This window comes from Rhopalosiphum padi, chromosome 3, assembly GCF_020882245.1.
Source record: "Rhopalosiphum padi isolate XX-2018 chromosome 3, ASM2088224v1, whole genome shotgun sequence".
Lineage (NCBI taxonomy): Eukaryota > Metazoa > Arthropoda > Insecta > Hemiptera > Aphididae > Rhopalosiphum > Rhopalosiphum padi.
In genome coordinates, this window is record NC_083599.1 from 17,331,021 (window position 1) to 17,352,366 (window position 21,346).

General features: G+C 31.2%; 1 protein-coding gene across 1 annotated transcript in view; it reads left to right on the forward strand.

Annotated features, from left to right (window-relative positions):
• The first annotated feature begins 219 nt into the window (after positions 1 to 219).
• LOC132924295 (nuclear receptor coactivator 3) overlaps positions 220 to 21,346 on the forward strand; it is a 39,883-nt gene continuing 18,756 nt past the window's right edge. The window contains 1 exon segment of the mRNA XM_060988519.1: positions 220 to 1,128. Coding sequence (XP_060844502.1) covers positions 998 to 1,128 — 131 coding nt within the window. The 5' untranslated portion in view covers positions 220 to 997.

Sequence of the window (21,346 nt, forward strand, 5' to 3'; positions counted from 1 at the left end):
TGGTTTGTTAAATATCTAATGAATAGGTATATCGATTTAAACTGCCATTAAAAATAACACTTTAATAGGCCCTATTGTTATTGTACACTAAAATATGTAAGAGCGAATTAGTTGCACGTTTAATGTAGATGGATCATTAAATGCCTATTACGACTCTATTATAATTTACTTATAAAATCGAATCCAATAATATAAGTAATACTTATCTTTTAATTGTTTAATTTTTGTTGTTGTTTTTTATTTTTATTTTTTACCCCATCGAAAATGAAATACGACGTGGTATATTAAAAAAATAGGCACGCATTTTAGTCTTTTAGAACAATTTACATCACGTATTAAATACAATATGTATATTTATATACACGTCTATTCTACCGTTACCATGGATACTGTAATACTTTTGGATATAATGATATGAAACGTTTCGGCCGTTTCGGGGATGGTATATCGTTAACTGTAACCTTAATATGTATTTAGATATATAGCGTGTTATTCAACAGTATATTATGTACCGTACAGTCATCTTTTTGTATGCATACACTTACATCATTGGCTGTTTGGAGTGTGAAGTGTGAAGTGTGGGCAAGACGAAGATCACTGTGTCGTCAGCGACCACCAATATGTCCATGTTGTGGTATAGTGTGTTTGCGGTAGTGCGTGCGCAACATTGCGCTTGGCCTACTGACCTGTTTGCTCAGGACCTGCCGAGTGCCGACTTCAGTCTGATTCTAGTCGCCGAACGTGACGCGCGAATTGCGTGCATTATATGTTGTGTCGTACTTCTCACCTCTCCCAGTGAACTATTATTATTATTATTATTATTAGTATTAATTTATTATATTATTTAGTTTGTTTTCATATATTATTCATAAAACATTATTATTATTAATATTATTGTTTTCCTATACGATTCTTATTAGTATTTTCATTACATTAACATATATTCACATTTTAATGTAACGATGAGTTTTTTTGACTCGTCGAGCAGTGGAAAATCATGTCCTCTATAAAACTGCAAAACAGCCTGTCTTTGAGTCCGTTTAATTTCGAAAACGATGCCGATGAACCGTTCGAACCGTCTTCTCCCGATTCGCTGTGCAGCGTGTATTTAGACACGAACAATTCTCGGTACGTTAAATTATTCAAATATCTTCTGGTACGTAACTTATAACTATTTACAAAAAGATTGAAAACAAAATAATGTACAGTGTTTTATTAATATGACATAATTACAATATATTATATTGCTATACGTGGATTGCAGAATATCTGATTATAAAATAAAAATAATTTTTGCATTTACTAAATATATAGTTATCTATTACCTAACCTATCTATGTGTTAGTATTTATTCTGTAATTAAATACATTTTAAATTCAGAATTTAGCTTAGTTAACTCGTTCATTTGAAGGTTTTAGTTATTTCTAGTGAAATATATATCTTTGATTTACTTACGTTTGTCAATTAAATTATAATAATTATTAAAAATTAAAAAATAACTTTAAATTTTTGATTCGTCAACTATTACAATCAATATAGAAATAAAGGTTTATAATAATTCTTAAAAATAGTCAAATACCTATACATTATATATTTTGCTTAGCTGTAACGTATATTACGTGTATTATGATATTGCGCATAGCGTCTAAAGATAAGTTATAAGTTATTAAGATAAGTTATCTATAAGATTGTCTCCATTTTTCTTGTCAATGTGGTTTTATTGTATTTGTACTAATAAATACGACTTTTATTTTAATATTTTGTATTTTTTTCATCGGGTAATTTTATTAATTTACATTTCGGTGAAATAATAATGTAATAAAAATTTTAATTATTTAGAACGTGTACTTTATTAAATATGATGTACTTATATATATTATACTACTTTACAATTATTTAACAAATACAGTAAATAATTATACATATTAAAAACTATATACCTGCTGATATAAATACTTTTTCAAAATGATAATCTAACAAAAAATGATGTATAATTATATTTTATATGTATGTTGTATAATTTCATTTCAATTTTTTGGATTCAGCGATATTAAAAATGATGAGAGTATATAATATATGTGATGAGTGGTTTGTTGTTGACTATTATATTATGTATGAATTAAACAGAAATTTGAGATTTATGTAACAAAGATGCCTTCTTACATTTCACATAAAATAATGAACATCTGTACAATATCTTACATTTATACATTTTTATATTCCCGGAATTTGCTGAGCAAAATATTAATATAGGTATGCATATTTTATATTTACACATAATTATATTTAATATTATTTATTTCATTGATAACACTGTTCAAATGTGGTTAGTGATTAATCTACTATATTATGTTGTGTGTGTGTGTGTATATATATATATATATTATTCGTTTATACAAAATGAAATAGAATAAACAATAAAAAATGTTTTTACAATTCACTGTTGCTGTTTTAGACTACTTAAAAACACGTACAGAGGTTTAGAGACTTATAGAATTTATTTAACTGAGGGTAATTTATTTTTTCTTGTAAACAATACGTGTGTTCTTTAAACTTGTAAATTATTATTTGAATTTTACACTTTAACATTTTTTTAAATGTACGTGATCAAAGTATAAAAATAAAATAGGTAGATACTATTATACTAACAGTATTGTATTCTGTTTATTTAAACAAAATGTATTGGTTCACCCACGGGTCATTTAGTCATTACTGCGAACATTATTATTTATGATCATATATAAATTGTATGTTACAAAATAACATCATTGCTTATTTTTGTTGTATTGTATTGTAATGGAATATATTTTATATTATGTTGTTGATTTCTACCAATATAAAATAATTATATTATTATTTTTATTTTTAAACACACAATACATGTATGGTAGTATATTATGATTTCGATAGGTAACTATGTAATATGCATAATATTATAATACACGAGTAGTGGGCATTATTGTCTATACTTCATAGGTAGTATATTTAAAAGAAAAAAATTTTTTTTTAATTTAAATTTGATTATATATTATTCCCGTTGCTTGGTAATAATAAATATATTTAAATTATGTTATCTGTAGAGTTTAGAATAAACAAATTAATAAATATATAAATTTATATAGTTAATTTTATAGGAAATACGCGTAGCTTTATTGTTGTGCTAAATATGAAATTTAATTTAAGCTTCAATTAATAACTCTCTGATTGTATTCCAAATTATCTTAATATGATTCAATAACTTATTTGATTTTCAATAGACGCCCAACTTGTGCTCAACATATAAAAAAAAATTAAGAAAATCAGTCAACTCCAGACTTAACTTGCTTCACCCACTTCTCTGTTCCAAAATATTCTTTCAAAGTAAATTGTTTTTATTAATTGATAAAGCTTTTAGACTGCTATGGTTTTAATGGTTCTATGGCATATAGATATAGACTATCAAACCTTCTATTGGAAAATTATTCTGGCCTTCCAATCAATTTGCCTTCGTTATATTGTCTCTGCTCCTTTGATCATTAAAAAAAAAAGTCTACTTACAATACGAATAAAAAATTCTAATACTTTCTGATAGGTACCTCCCCACTTCAGTTATTCTCGTTACTTTAAATATGTAATCAAAATTGCTTATAATATGAATAGATTGTAATTTTTATTTTTAATACAAAAAAAAAAAATGAAATTGAATTTTGTATTGAAATTAAACAAGTGCTTTGAATTTAGATATGTTATTTGGTTACATTGTATTTGTTACCGTTTTGAATACATTAATCAGTCTTCGTATACTATTTTCAGTCTCAAAAACATGAATTTGTAGCATTTTTAAATGTATATATAAGTGTATAATACAGTTATTGAAATATTTAATTATTCTCACCACTATTATAACAATCTATTATGTATTCTGGAATATATATTTTTAATTTCGGTAGAAAAACGTAATTTTACCAAGAAGTTAAAAAAAAATAAAAGTTTTTCCAATTTCACAATATAAATTTCCTTGTTAGGTACCTACTCAATTAAAATTAAAATATACACAATTATATTACTTTTATGTATGGAACTCACGAAAGACTTGTAATTTTATATTTTTAATAATTTCCAAGAATACAAAATAATTGCTAAATTAAAAAAAAAAACATTTTTATCGTTGTTATTTCATCGTCATTTCATTAGTAAATATTTTTGTAAACTGCATTGCCTCGTTTTTAATATTTACTAAAGCAAGTTTAAATAACCAATTTGTACATTTCTTATAAAAGTTCCTCATCCAGATCATCATTGACTTCGGGAAAACATAAAAATTATATTATTTAGTAAAATTCACAGCATTGTGAAATATTACATTCGCGAATAATGCTATATTTTCAATTTATTAGTGTTTTTTAATTTGAAACAATACTCGTCGAGCCAAAGTTATTTAGGAACATTTTAAACACAATAATTGAACTAGTGTCATTGAAAAAAAAAACAAAACATCCAGTTAAATAATAGGTAGTTATCATAGATTATGAGGTAATTTAAAAATGAAATGCAAATAATGTAGTGAATTGAAAACTAGAACATCGTTTTGGTTAACTGTATTCCGTGTTTCGCCATATACTGGCCCTCATATGCGGGTGTGCGAAACGTAGTAAATACGACAAACGGCGATAATAATAATATGATGTTATAAATAAGAATATAAAAAATAAATTACAAAAAAAAAAAAAAAACAAGAGATTTTGACTCTGAGTGGTGAGCCAAAAATAATAATAATAACTGTTGTATAGGTAGAAAAAAATAGTGCCCCAATATGGAGAGTTTGATAGTATTATCGAACGTCAGCGATAATAATTATTATTAGGTAGCGTGTTCCGTTCGAAATGCCGACATGGCCAAAAACGATTTGATAATTATTAATTAGTAAGCACGGAACGGCATAGGCGCGTCGCGAACGTACAATAATAATATATAAATTACACAACGCGATTGGGAAAAGGGAGAAAAAGAGAGAGAGTAGGCGAGAGACGACGGCTGTGCAGTGTAAATCGCTCGGGGACGTGATATATTTTATTTATCGTTTTCGTCGTCAGCCGCAGCGTTACTTATATATTATTATTACTGCGTTGCCGAAAAACGCGCGCGTTATCAACATTGACACTGACTGTGGACGGTACCGGCCTACACACACACACACACACACACACACACACACAACTACTGTGTGGCCATCCCGAGTGGGCGCTGTAACGGGGTGAGGTGCGAGGCGGAGGTCGCGTGCGAATAGTATAATAATACGTACATAGGTATATATTATATGTGTACACACCTATATAGAGTAGTGGTGTTGTATAATACACCTTTGGCGCTGTTAGCACCGGTCGACCGATGTGTGTGTGTGTTCGCGCTCGCACCGTACGCGTACGTCGTGCAGTGCTGATGGTGATGTACCTACATCATCGGTGTACGTCATGTATAACGTATTCGCGGTGTATATAATATGATGATGGTGGTAGTGGCGGTGATGGTCGTGGTGGTGGTGGTGGTGTGGTCGTCGTCGTCGTTGTCGTTTACATCGACAGCAGCAATGATTATTAATTACAAGACCGGATCGGTGGTGGTGGTGGTGGTGGTGGTGTGCGCGATCACGCCTTGGATTTCGGGCAAAACCGAAACGTGTCGCCGAGTATAATGTAGTTCAAGAGTAACACACACACGCACACTCGCACGCATACAAATTATATATGATATACATCGGACGCGCGCGCAGGTTTGGTCTGCGGCGGCGGTGGATTCCGCGGCTTGGAGGTTATAATATTTTTATCGGACACGGGCGGGCGGGTGGGACGGAGTGTATACGCGTATACACGTTCAGACCGAAATATGAAGGGCGCAGCGAGCCGTTGCTGAGGGGGTGGGTGGGGGGAGAGACTAGCCGCGGTGCGATATAGTGTCACGGACAAACGCGGGGGGCCCGCCTGCCCCCCGTTTTCAATGGTCGCCAATGTACTGCGTGTTGTGCGCGGCGCCGGTAATGCGGAAAAATCGTCAGGGGGGATAACCCGTGTAAGGCGTTGTGGGGGGGGAGCGGGCGAGAGTCGACGCGAAAAAAAATTGCGCGATTCGGTCGTGATGGAGGGGACGGAGGGGGTCTAGTGTCGCCGGGCGTAGAAGGGTTGGATGACTCTCGCGCCGTTTTTTTTTTTCCTTTTTTTCGCTCTTATCGTGTGCGCGACGTGCGTATAAACCGCGAGCAGCAGCCGCCGCCGCCGCCGCCGCCGTTGTCTCGGTACCATCGTCTGGGTCTGGCGAACGATGAAAAATAAAAGGCCACCCGTTGTCTGGGTGAATGCGCCTCGTTATTATACGCGCGGCCCAGACGGGTCGATCGTTCGCATGTTGTTGTTGTTGTTATTATTATTATTATTATGAGTTCCATCACACCCTCCACGCGTAATCAATTATTAAAATATTATAATATCCTCACTAATCAACTTGACCTACAACACACTTGTGTCGGCGACGCACATGTATAACGTCACATCGATATTATATTATTATTATTATTATTTATTACCCGACAAATACGATCGTCATATAGCGTGTGTGTGTGTGTGTGTGTAGCGGGTGTCCGTATATCCGTGTGTAATAAGGTTTTTTATTTTATTTTTCTATCAACCTGTACAAAAACTACGATCCGCTCTCTCGCATGCCCGCGTGTGTCAGCCGAGTACGAAGAGAAAATATCGTCGGTTGTGTAACGCACGATGCGAATAAAAAAATAATAAAACATTATGCCGCCAATCGTTTTGTACCCATATACCTATTACATATTAATTCAGAGACCGGATTTTTATGTCCTGGTAAAGGTTAAGATTAGATGTTGTTTAACGCAGACCAAATTTAGAAAAATGTAATCACTTATTATTTTATTTTATCCTTGATTTAAAAAAATATATAATTTGCAAAAATAATTAAATCGTGAGTTATATTATAGTTTGTATATCGGAACAATAGTAAATTTAATAAACTTTTAAATGTGTTCTAAAAGTGAAAAGTTCTACATGCAGTCTTACAACGGTAACCGAACAATTCAACACTAATGTAGTCATTAAAATGTTAGTCTTATATTTTACCAACACTTTTATTATATAAGATCTTAATTTCTTTTTAAACAAATTAATATATATATATTTATTTAACATAACCTCTTGGTTAGTTTTATTATCCAGATAAAAAAAAAATATTCACAAAAATATGCTATGTAATTTTCACATTCAACTTTTGAATATGCTTTTTATGCAAAATGAAATTTCTTATACACATAAAATATAACATACGTTGTGATATGAAACATCAGGAAAGCTTTTATCCAAATATACTATACAGCCACAGTAAAAAGATGTAAATACATAAAAAAAAATCCCGTCTACCGGATAATATTATCATCATATTATTATGACTACGTTGTTGTTATTTGAGATCAGTCTGCCGATGTTTCGTCACAATAATGCGTACGACGTTTGCTATGCGTTCAATTCCCGACAGATTAGAGAATAGTAAGAATCGTGTCCGCCGCTTGAGATTGCAGTAGGTAGTTTTGATTACTTATTGACGATTGCACACTGGTTGCCGTGTATATTATTATGGTTGTTTGCGTTTTCTGTCGACAATAATTCTCATTATATTAGAAGATGCTGTATTGCTATGTTTTAAAACACAAAAACCACGTATGTATAATATAATGCTACCGCGTGCGTTATTTGCACTGTTTTGAGATATTAAATTCTGTCCGAACCAGATTTTTTATGCATAATGGATGTGTTGTATTAAAAAGTAGAACGCGCGTATATACACATTTGTATTTTAATGTATCGTAAATGAAGCAAATTATTCAGCAATGCCACTCATTCATATTTTTTTTGCCCTTCAAAACGAATCTGAACACTTTTTAATAATTTCGTATTAAATAATTATTGTGTCACTATACTTACTATATCTTCATTGTAATTTGTATGTATTATATAATAGTAATAAACGTTAACATTTTACACATTTTTAGTATATCATTAATATAATATAATAATTTTCGAATTCTCGCGCATAACTAATCATTATTTAGTTTATATGTATTATGTATATGACTATGAAAGAAATCCTGTATAGAATAACGATGAGAGATCTGCGCTGATTATATAATTTGACAATCGTGACTAGTCAAAGTGAAATTTTCGGGTGATGTAAACAAATTAACTCACAATGATATTGTTTAAGCATTATATTATATATTATATCGATGTTATTAAAATATTTGTAAAGGAACTACAAGGAGTCCAATGTTTATTTTAGAAGCAGTGGTCAGTAGCCACTATTTAATATATATATTATATTTCTAGTTGTATAGATATATTTATCGTTTTATTTTAATAAGATGATTGTATTAATTGGTTAAAAAATATTATTTATTTTTAGTTATTTGTCTGCTGTAGTCATTATTTGTAATCAATTTAAATTAATAACTTAAATACAAAGTGATTAATATATCATTGCAATGGTACCATGGTTATAAAATAAATCCGATAACCTACAATAATCATGTTTCTCATTTATCAGCTATGTGTTCATTAAATTTACTATTTTCTTCGCAGTTAATAAGATATGGTTTAGTACTTGTTAAGCAGAACCATAAATATTTCAAACGAACGTAATTCGTTTTAAAAATGTTCTTTAATAAACTCCGAACAAAACATAAATAGCAGTATCATAACCAAACTTAAGTGTTTTTGGAGTGTTGATGGCCCACCACCACACCAATTGCTCGAAATCATTATTCTAATCTAAAGTATTATATTGCATTCTAGATTATAATATATATTTTTATTTTTATTATTATTATTCAAGGTCTAATTTATTTTATATATTAATATTTTAGCAATTAAAAAGTCAATTTTTAAAACATTAATATACACAAAACTCAAAACGATTTACATATACCGTTATACGCGATACATGATACATCACATATTATATGCATGAACAACTGTACATAAACGACAATTTATTTTTATATTTTATTGATACTTTTGCGAATTGCCGGAAAATAAAAACGTTATTGTAAAAATAAAAAATCGTTTGTTAAATGTATTATTCGGTTCTTGAAATTAAACCGGAAAACGTACCGAACCGTTGTAAATTTATTTGAATCCCAGTTCGTAACGGTATCATTTTAAAACACGTATTAAATTAGGACGGGGCCAAGACATTCTCTCGAAACGTGTAATAATTTTTGTTGGAAGAAACAAACGCATTTACTACACTTTATCTTCTCTTGGTACGCTATTTTCCAGATAACGCTTATCCTGTACTGTGGGTTGTTGACCACACGCACGCATTGGTAAAAACCAAACGTCACTATAATATTGAACATACACGTACAAAACAGTCATCTATAAACCTTGCAACACAGTAGCGACCGAATATATGACGATATTTTGTTATCGGTTATAATGTTCTTTTAATGGTGAAAAAATTAAATAATTTCACTTAAACAAACAAGGACCTATTATATGTGTTTGATAGCAACTGTAATACATATGTATTATATCATGTTACATAGCACATACGACATACCACTATTATTCTATATACTAACAATATGCTTACATTATATTATTTTATTGAATAAATGCGTGGGACAGTGGATTAATATACATTTTATTTATATTATACATGGATTATAATATGTAAAAATTGTATCAGCAATATAGAAATAGGGTTCCTTTATTTTAAAACAATTTTTGAAAGAGGGATAAGTGTTAAAAAAAAACTATTTCGATTGGTGTAGAATACAATTATTGTAAAATCGTATAGAGTATAGGGTATACGTCTCAAAATAGTTCAGCTATCCACGTGTAGATATATATATTGTTATAGTGTGACATTAATGTTCTGTCTTCTTTTTTTTTTTTAAATCTCGTACAATGAAATATCCTGTTTACAAAATCCGTCTGCGATGTTAATATTCCCAAATGTTAGATCGCCGTCGTGTTTACCCGTTACCATAGCGTATTTATTCATTTTTCATAGTAATTCGCTTTTAATTCAAAACAAAAATACGAAGTTGTTTATTCAGCTATTCGAGTAAAACGTGGGTAGATTATTTGTTGCATGTATACAATTTGGTAATAAAAAGGTGAACGAATCACCTGATACTATTATTTGATATGATGATATATTGCTTATTGGTAACAGTATAATTCAAGATCAACATGTATAAATATTAAACATAAAACAAAAAATATGAATTTCAAATATCTATAATAAAAATGTGTACATAATTTAATTTTCAACCAATGTCATTCGTTCTGTTTTTCATTTTGCTCGTATTTCTTGTTTACGAATAAAACTACCTACCCATATGTATTATAATTATACTGGTAAACTTTAATTTAGTTTAGGACACATGCTTATAATTTCTATACTGTTGTGTCAAAACTTTTTAACAGGTTAAGCCGTTGTAATTACATGTCAAAAAAATATTTTCATAGTTTACACTGTTTTAAAACTATTTAATACTATACCCGGGTGTTATAGGTCGAGACGCTAAAATAAGTATACATTTTTGCGTTTATTTTAACTTTTACCACAAATCATTACAGGACCGATTTATTAGTGTTAAATTTTAAAACAAAAGAGTAATTATCCTTATTATGATCAAATCTCATTTCTTTTACCAAAGAGACCACTAAAAACGATACCATAAAAAAATACAAAACAATAATAACTACAGATAAAGTTGATAGTAGACGGGTAGTAAAAACAAGTTTTATTATGCCTAACGTCTATAACTAATATATTCATCCCACAATACGTCATTGTATCCCTCTCACAAAACATTCAGCATAGCAAATATGTAGGTTCCGTTTTGTATCGTTAATTTTAATGTAAGGGTGATTTGACATATGTATCATCAATTTTAAAAGTAAGAATATTATCTCGGGTATCTATAGTAGACTTTTATTGATATTTAAATTATTTATATTATGACTCGAGTTTATAATATACATATAATATAATGATTACAATAAACATATATTTTCATTATAAGCAGTTAACAATAGTTTCGTAATACGTTATGATTTCATGTTTATAGAACACATATGTATTATGTTTATATACTGCAGATGACTTAGTGAGACGACTGACAAGGTATATTATAAAAATAAAATAACTTAATAAGTACGATAAAATAGATCTGAAATCTAAAATAAAATAAGAGAGAATGATTTTTATGGATCGTGGCCAATGTATATAAAAAATTATGTAATTTTTCGAATAGGCTGATGATGGTGATCACATATATTGACTTGTGAAACAATGAAACATATTCAAGTCTAAGAATAAAATGGTATTCGCTAAATTATTTTAAAGATTGACATTCAATTTATATTGTATATTATCTATATTGTGATGATGCATCTGTATTGTGTATACTGCATAGACGTTTGTTTATGTGTGAGGTATAACTACGTATTTTGTGTCCTGTGGTATAGGTGTAGTGTATATGTATGATATGTCGTCGGAGGGTGTTGCAGCGTATGTGACAGGGGCATCATTATATCAAAAAAAACCACCCTTTGTCATACACATCTGTACCCATATGATTATGATTGATATTAAATTTATGGATATGGCATTGTATACAAATCTTTATGCCAACACAACTGATAACATTGTTAACCGTAACGTCGCGTCGTTATGCCTATTTTCTCTGTTTAAATGTTAATTTTTTTTTTATCGCTCAAAAGTTTCTGAGTGAAAAAGATCCATCGGTTCTCTCGCCGTTATATTGACCTAAAAGTGGATGTTCAGTATAGATAGGAATGCCGTATCCGTGTGTTTAATATGAATGGTCTGTGTTTTGTAAAAAGCGTATATTGTGCGTGTAGTGTGTATTATAATATAATATCTGATCGGTTTGATGTGTATAAAAACAACTGCGAGGGAGAGCATATTATAATGCACGCGAGCAATGCACATAATAATAATAATAAATAATAATATATCATATTCGTCTACACCGCGCCGGAATAGTGCAACGTCGTTGTTACTTGACTAGGGTCAAGTTCAAATGAGAGAGACCATCTTCCGACAGCAGTGGCATGTCATATTATATTATGTAAATTATATAATGTTCAACAATAATAATAATAATAATAATAATTTAATATACACAGTACACACATATTATTATATTATCAACCTACTTATAACCGATCTGTTGCCATCGATCGACCATACCGATACCGCGCCAATACTTTTGTTTTTAAATTCGTACTTATTAGTGTACATTGTTGGGTACCCGTGTATATTATATTGCCTGTAGCTAATACTTTGCAAACCGGTTTTGCGGCTAAGTTTTTTTTCAATCGATTTGATTTGATTTTTTTCATATCGCGACCACGACGATGATCCTAGGTCGTGTTTTTGTTTTATATACATAATAATAATATATTATTTACGTCACAGACGTAATAGTAGCCAGTCTACTTATTAAATAATAATAATAATTCTACGTCTGCGTCATGTGCGTCTGTATAATGCATTTATCCGCGAACATGTACACCTGCTAATTTTGCACACTTGCATATTATTATTAGGTATTATTATTATTATTATTATTATTATTACATATATTGTTATTGTTTATCGACTTATGTTTTGGTCTAGACATTGTATTATTATGATTATCGAAGTCGTTCGGCTGCGTCTTTATTTATTTTTCGAATTATTATTCATGTGCTGACGATTTAGTATTTTGCATTGCCGGTACGATCATTGCGCATTTTCAACGTACCTATTATTAGTGTTATTGGTTCATTGCGCAACGTACGCGCTTTATTACGGCGGCGCCTTATCCCACGCGGCGTGTGTCATCCTCGAAGGTAAACTTAAAACGCGTTGCGCCGTCCGATCGAAGTGAGAATCCCAATAAAAAAAAAAAACTGCGGTCGACTGCCGCCACCGAGCTTATCTCCAAATTCCGATTATACGGATTTATCGTCTATATTCACTGTGTTTACGTGCAGAGCACTTGAACTACTGACCTAAATTAAATGCACTTACGTTGTGCGTGGAATACAAATCGATAATATGATTTTCGTTTTTTGATAATAATTACCATTTTGTCTATGTATTATACATGTATTTTATATTGTTACTTTTTATTAATAATATTATAAAGAATGGGACAATAACACAACGTTGGCAACGACGTCGTCGTCGTCGTCGGCGGCGGCGGCGGTGTCACAATATAAACAGATAGTAATGTATAATGTCAATTGCCAATGGCGGCGTATTATTGCATAATGTTTTCTCTTAGTGTGTCTGTCTGTCCCTCTCTTTAGAGTGAACTAAAATATACTTTGGCTATTTGGCGCACGGGGTAGGGGAAACTGTTGCATCGACGTCTACTTTCTTTATTATACAGGGTGATTCGGTTGAGTATCGTGTATGATTATATTATATTGTTGTTTGTATTATATTTTTAATCTCCGATACATGATACTATATAATATATTCAATGGGACTGTGATATAAAAATATTTTTAATGAAAACGTTCAGTCGCGAATGTATAACATTATCCGCGTATAAATTATTTTTTGATAATAATTCAAAACTTTATTATTTTTTTTTAACAATAATACATAAGTAAACGGTTATCGGTATACCAAATACTGAAGATAATTCTGCAAAAACGACATTAATATTACTGTTTACCTAGTAATGCATGATAAATAATAATTATTAAAATGTATATGAATGTTTCGCAGTAAACAATTTAAAACGATATATACACACACAATAATAATGTATATAAAACTCTGTTCATTTTGACTCGTAAGGTAATAAATCGTAAGCAAAAGAAGAAATCAATGAACTGTGTAGTCATGAAAATAATAAAAATATTTATATACGTAGGTATTTTGACGTGTGTAATGTTACTATAAATTATTGGGTAGATTCGTAGATATGATATCTCGTACCGACGTTGAAAAATAATTAATTAAAAAGCCACGTTGTCTTAGTCTTGGATAAATTTATTTACCCAACTCATCACGAACGTTATAGCTTATTGTATAAATAGTTTACTAAAAAATAAATCCAATAATAGTTTTGCGTTTTATATAGATTTGATAAAAAATCACTGTCGCTAACCAAAGTGCAAACCGTTGTGCGCCGAACGTTATCGGAGCCGTGCCCACAGTATGGATACCTATACTACTTATTTAATTAATTAAAACGTATTTTAAACAGCGTCTTTTTACGCTCGCCAGTGATCGCAACGTAGTAATAGCAGACTGTAGTACACATCAGATACGCTGTGATTTGGCAACAGGGGGTTGGAGGGAGATCGTTTTTTTCCCCCTTTTCGTACGGAAATTCGCGCACACATTGTATATCATGCGGATATAATATTAGCTGCAGCTAATCGTGTATATAATCGGTACCGCAATGAAAACGAAACGCGGCGCGTAGTATTTGTGATATCGGTTTTGGCGAAAATCGCCGGCGGTACCACCTCGCCCGCCCCTCCGTACACGGGGGCCGTGTGCCGACGGATGATTAATAATGAATAAAATAACGCCACCGAGACGCGTCGTGCTCGAGAGTTCGTCACTCGAACAGAAAAATAACCATTTACATTATTTAAAACTTGGCAACACTGATTATTTAGCGAAACGATTTTTTTTTTTCATTTCCATCTCACACTACGCATTATCATATATATTTATATATATATACATATATATGTGTATAGGTATATTATATTCATATTATTACGCTCAATATTGACCCCCCCCTCTTGCACACCGACTCCCACTCCTTATTATCCCTCTCCCCCCACCTCCTCGCGTACGCAACCACCGATGTCGCCGCGCGTCCGACTCGGTCTACCCGCACACATGTCGTCGCCACGTTAATATTATTATTATTATTATTATTATACACATAATATATGTATCATATTATTACGCACTCTGGTTTATCGTCGTGTGTAAAAGTGATCGCTGTTGGCGCGTTTCGTATTATTATCATTATTATTATATATGTATAATATATATTTCGCATAATATTATTATTATATTATATCCGATGGCTATTATTTCTCTCGCCGTTATAATAGTAATAATAATAATATAAAAAATATTCCGTTTGTGCGTGTGTGTGTGACTGACGTTTGCGTGTTCGCATCGTGTGCGAGCGACCACGTTTGTTACGCGCTAAAGCGAGACAGAGAGCGGCGGCCGGCCGCTGGCGAACGAGCGAGACGGAACGAGACGAACGGTATAGGCCCCGGCGATCCGCATTGTGTAAACTTAATACGCGTCGCGGCGGGGGTAGAGTCGGCGGTGGTGCCGGCCGTGGCGGCGATGGTGATGGTGGTGGTGGTCGCCGTCGTCGTCGTCGTCGGGGCCGCCGTCGTAGGAAGTGGGAAAGTAATACGCGCGCGCGTGTGTGTATATACACCGTGCGTGCTGCGCGCGCGTTCGCGAACCTATGCGGGAATGACCATGAATCGCCCGTGGCCTCTACGCACCACACCGCGGCGGCGGCGGCGGCTACACTAATGCTTATAATAATAATGTATTATGTAGTTGCTATGCCAGCCACCGACTCACCTATGATAATGTTATGGTGTGTGTGTGTGCTATTGCTGCGGTCCGCAACGATTCCACAATGCGTAAAACTGGCCCGGCTCGGGCGAATTGTTGTTCGCAGTAATTATATGTTCATAAACAATGAAAGAGTTCGAGCGACGTCGTTTCCACGCGTTGCAATAATGGAAAACCGTTTCGAAATGTCGCCGTTGCCATTGTTGTGTTGCGTCGCCGCGTTTCGCGCACATTTTTTTTTTGGCGGCGCGCGCGATGACCGCCGCGAGGATTTGCGTACGGGTGCGATTCTATATTATGCGATCGGGCGTTGGGATCACGCTGCTGTGACATTTGTTGTACGTCTTTTTTATTTTGTTTTCGGATACTCGACCAGTCGAACGTGATTAACAACAGGGTCAAATAAAATCCTATTTGCCGGCGGGGGTGTGTGCGGCGCGTCCAAAATTGTGTTTGGCATACCCGGTACGGTAAATAATTGGTACAATTATTTTACGTTTTTAAGTGTTTTTTCTTTTGCTATGTTCTGCAAAAATTGTTTATAAAAATAAAATCTAAAACTCAAAACGCCTGTATTATTATGATTATCGGTATCTAAATATTTATGTAAAATGTAAATATTGTTGTATACTTTTCCATTGAGTTTTCCCCATGATAAGCTGTGCGCTCGTCGCTCTCAATAACGACTGTCTATAATATATTATTAAATCATTTAAATCTTTAGTTATTATTAAACGATCGCCAGTCGGATAACATAATTAATATGAGAAATATACAAATAGATAAAAATGTATAATAGATACATACAAATAAATATAAATTCAATAATTCAGTCGACAATAAATTGTTTTGATATTTATTTGGTCATTTTTTGGTGCATATCTGTGTGAATCTTAAGTCTAATAATAAGCTTTATTATCGACAAATTTTTAACCTAATCTTAAAAGATTGTAAATCTTCTATAAAAAAAAATAATAAGAAATAATAATAAAAATTATAATAAGAATACATAACAATACAGTTTTTTGCTGAGTACGTTTTCTGCAAAAAAACGTCTGAAACATTCGAGGAAAAGTCAGATCTTCGTTAAGGGAATGCCTTATCATCTACTTTATTTAATCTAATACAAGAAAGTGTAATGAGAGATTTATAGGATAGTCGAAAATAAAAATATGCGGAAAACGGGTAATATTGACGTACACGGATGACATCTTGGTAACGGGAGAGATGAAGTTATAAAATATACTACGCCTAAGCACCTGAAAACATGTAAAACTATATAGATCGTATATAGTATAATATAAACGAAGAAAAATCTAAATACTTAATGATGGCAAAAGGAAGACCATATTATAATAGTTGATAATTATGGTTTTAAAAAATTGTATATGTATTTAAATACCTAAGCGTTAGCATAAACAGCAGCAACGACATGCACGAAGAAATTAACGATCGAATAGCATGCGGTAACCGCTATTACATTATTACTACAATATTATGAAACTCTTTAAATCAAAACTACTGTCACACAATTCTGACTACCAACGAATCATAGTTATTTACAATATATTAATAATTGTCACATACTCGAGTAAAACATGGTCACTGACCAAAGGAGACAGCAGACGACTAATTACTTTCGAAAGGAAGGTACTGAGAAACATATATGGTCCAAGCTCTAACGCAATTCAGCAAATATACAAAAGAAGAAAAATCAAGAATTACAGAAGTTATATGACAAGCCAAATATTATATCATTTATAAAAAGTAAAGTCTGGAATAGTTTTAATATGTTTGGAGAGCGGATGGACGAGTTGTAAAAAAAAGTTTTAGTTGACAAAATAAATAGAAAACGACCATTATTATAGGAAGACCCTGGGTCCGGTGGATGTATGATAAGCCCAAGACATTGAAAATTTAAAAGAAAACTCAACTTTTGACGAAGCGTATGACAATGAGCAACTGCAATAGAGAGGTTTCGTGATGACAACAACAGCTATCAATGAGCTGACAAACTGAGAAAGAAGCCTAAAATCGTCAACACGATCAACGCTCATAATTGATAATTTGTTGTATAAAAAAAGTTTATAACTAGGATCCTTCATAAGTTTGGTATGCCGATGACTGATACCGTTGGTAACCTATATAGCACTTTTGTACAAATTTTTAATACAAATTACAATTTTGATACATGATTATTAGTTGGGTACATGTAACAACAGTGAAACCATACGAACCATATGTTCAAGGAGTGAATACATTATTTGAACAGCTAAATATTTAAATATTTATTTTAAATTTTACAAATTGAAACTATTAATAAATTGAGTGGCTTCAAAATTGTATTTTGCACCGTGGTCCCCAGAGTTCAAGATCTAGTACTGATTTCTATAACATTATATACCTATATAAGAAACTTGTGTCATCGGATGAATATGATATTGGTTTGCAATTGTCTGGGTTGACAAATCAGTTCTCGCATACATAATGAGTGTAACTTTGGTATTTCAATGTTCTATAACCTAAATAGTTTGCAATTTTTATATTTACGAAAATTTTAACATGGCGGACGAACTTTTATTATCTTGTTTACGTTATATTTGAAATTCCTAATTTAGCATAGGTAACATAGAAATCTATCTATGTTATATAATATTTTATCATCGTAATATATAGGTTTATCATTTGTTTTTCTCCGTGAACGTCGTTTATATCCGGCGCGCGTATCTGCTTTGTTGTTTGGGTAGTTTCAATTTTTACAAACCTACTTGATAATCGTCGCTGTTGTTGTCATGTATACCTTATACAACGGTACCGATGCCAACCACATGAGTTTAGAATTTCGTTTTACTCATATATTAAACTGCAGCTCTTATTGTACATAATTATCGGCCAATAGCTAATATAATACATTCTGGAAATTTATAAATTTATAAATAATGCAAGTGTAAGTAAAAATATGGGTACATTCTAGTATGTAATAAGTAGCCCAAAACTATTATTTTATTTTAAATTGTACCTAATCATATTTATTTTTTTATGATATGATTTTTGTATAACAAACCGACTATTTGATACGAGTGTTTTAATTATAAATATTTGAACGTCAAATCTAAATCTATTAAATCTTTTTCTAATTTCACACTACAACAAATATTGAATAATTCCAAAGCCCATTTCTGACTATAAAACTACATTGATTGGCTATTTTTATTTCAGCAGTGACATCAACTGCCAGTTGTTTGAGTAAGACCCTAATTGTGACCTCTAAAAAATGTTAAAGATATGAAATAATAATTTTATGTTTAGAAATGTTCAAAAGTTCACATTTTATTTCCATTAGATAATGGTTCTTAAATGGCATACATTTTTTTTTTCGTTGTACTTTATCAATTTTCAACTTTATTGTCATTGATTTACTATATATAATATAAATTATTATCGTGACTAAAACAACTATAATACCCACTCGCAATATTATTTTATAATAAAACAATTTTTACTGCCATAACTGAATGCTCGAGGTTTTAAATTAAAGTAATTTTTTAATTAACAAAAAGTAAAAATATCAACTCAAAGTTAAAATTTGAAAATCTAATGAATTCTCACTATATCATTAGCTAATACTAAATACACCATAACTATATAGATACTACATTATATCAAATTGAGGTACAATAATTAGTTTGATAAAGTTTTGTAATGTGTATGATAATTAACTTTATCTCGATTTTGGATTATAATTATAAATGATTCCGATACGTTTAATTGATAATTAATTACAAATTATCGTTTGAACAGTCAGAACCTCTATTTGAGAGACATCTATTCGGTAAGAAGAGCCAATAACCGCGTCAATGACCCATTGTGTTTAAATATAATATTTTTAGTAGGTAACATCATGTCACAAGTATTTATAGTGTAAATTATACTGATAATGAGAAGTTTTATTTTTCTTCTTTATTTCTTTTTCTTAACTAGGAAAACTAGTCTGGGACGATGCAAAGAGAACTTGTTTACTGACATGAATTGTAATATAGTATTGTCGTTTTATGGCTATGTTTACCGGTACAAGAAATGCTTGAATAGCTCTCAATGTAATCGACATAAATGAACAGTTATATTATAGCATTCCCTGAAAAAAATATCTAAGAGTTTGTGTTTTAAAAAAAATGTTATTGAAAGTAGATATATAAAATTTTAGAGATTATTTGAAAATCTTATAATAACACAATATTTTAATATTTATCCGTTTTGTCTACTAGCATATATTATGATAAAAGTATTTTTTTAAATTTTTTTTTGATAGTAGTAGTGAATGCATTCATGAGTGCTGATTAAGTAATTTTATCAAACTTATTGTGTTGACTTTACACAACACTATTTATGGTTATAATAAATATAACCATTTAAAATTAGTTTATTAAATAATAATAACTAATTATTTCATATTAAATGCATTCCAAAAGCCTCATAACGTCTATTTTTCGATACAGGGTTTTTATACACATATACTTCAGGAATAATTATTTTAATGCCCTGGATAAGGTGATTATAAAAACCACTATTTAACAAAATATATAAATCCTTCTTTATCCGTATCTTTTTCTGCAATAACTAGGCCCCCAAATATTTTATTCCAATTTACAAGTTATTTATCCTCCGATACACATTATATTATTATTACCATCCTCTCTCTTATCTCAAATGTTCCAGTTTTCCAGATGGGTTTAATAACTTTAATTCTTTAACTTTATAATTATAGATGATTTTTATGTATAATTAGATGTAATATTAATTTGAACGTAAAATATAGTTTAACCTATTAATAATAATGTTCTTTTTTCGTAAATTAGTAAAATTTGATCAAATCTTCTGGATATTTTTACTTACATTCATAAACAATTTACTACGATAAAAAACCGGCGAATGAATATTAATTTACTTCTGGCCATTCCCGGTTTATTGTCTTTCTTATGGTGGATTGAAGCATTCCACTACTTTAAAATCTCAGTAAATCACTAATCGTTACGGGACCCTGCAAGTATAAATATATGCAACACATACATCATTCATTCCTGATAATATACAAAATTGTATCTGTTTATAATTATTGTCATTGTTTTTGTTCGTTTCAAGTGTGTACTAATAAAGTATCTAATCCCCTACTGATCAAAAATGTCTATCTAACCAAATATTAAAAAAAAAACATGTGTGATTTTGCACTTATTGTATTTTATTAAATGCTAAACTAATCTTGTAGAGTACCTATGTAAATTTAAATATTGTTTTACATTTTTAAATTAGTGTATAGCATCATGAACATCATACATGCACAAATCATTTTTCTCGTTGTAATTTTACAGTGGATGTACCTATATCACGTAGTGTTTACACTAGATATATAGCAATTGTAAACATTACCCGTGTTGAATAAATCTTAAAACATACATACATAATCCAATATTTACGTGTCGCGTTTTAATTTTCATTTAATTGTATATTTTATCACAAGGATTTATTAACGAAGAAAAACTACTAGTAAAACAAAAAAAAAATAATAAATCCATACAGTATCACATCTGTATAATTCCCATATGACTCAACCTCGATGTATAGTCTTAGTATGGTCTCTAAATTAGTTCAAGGTCAATCACGGTCGTGGGTGTACAAAACTATTGCTTAGGAT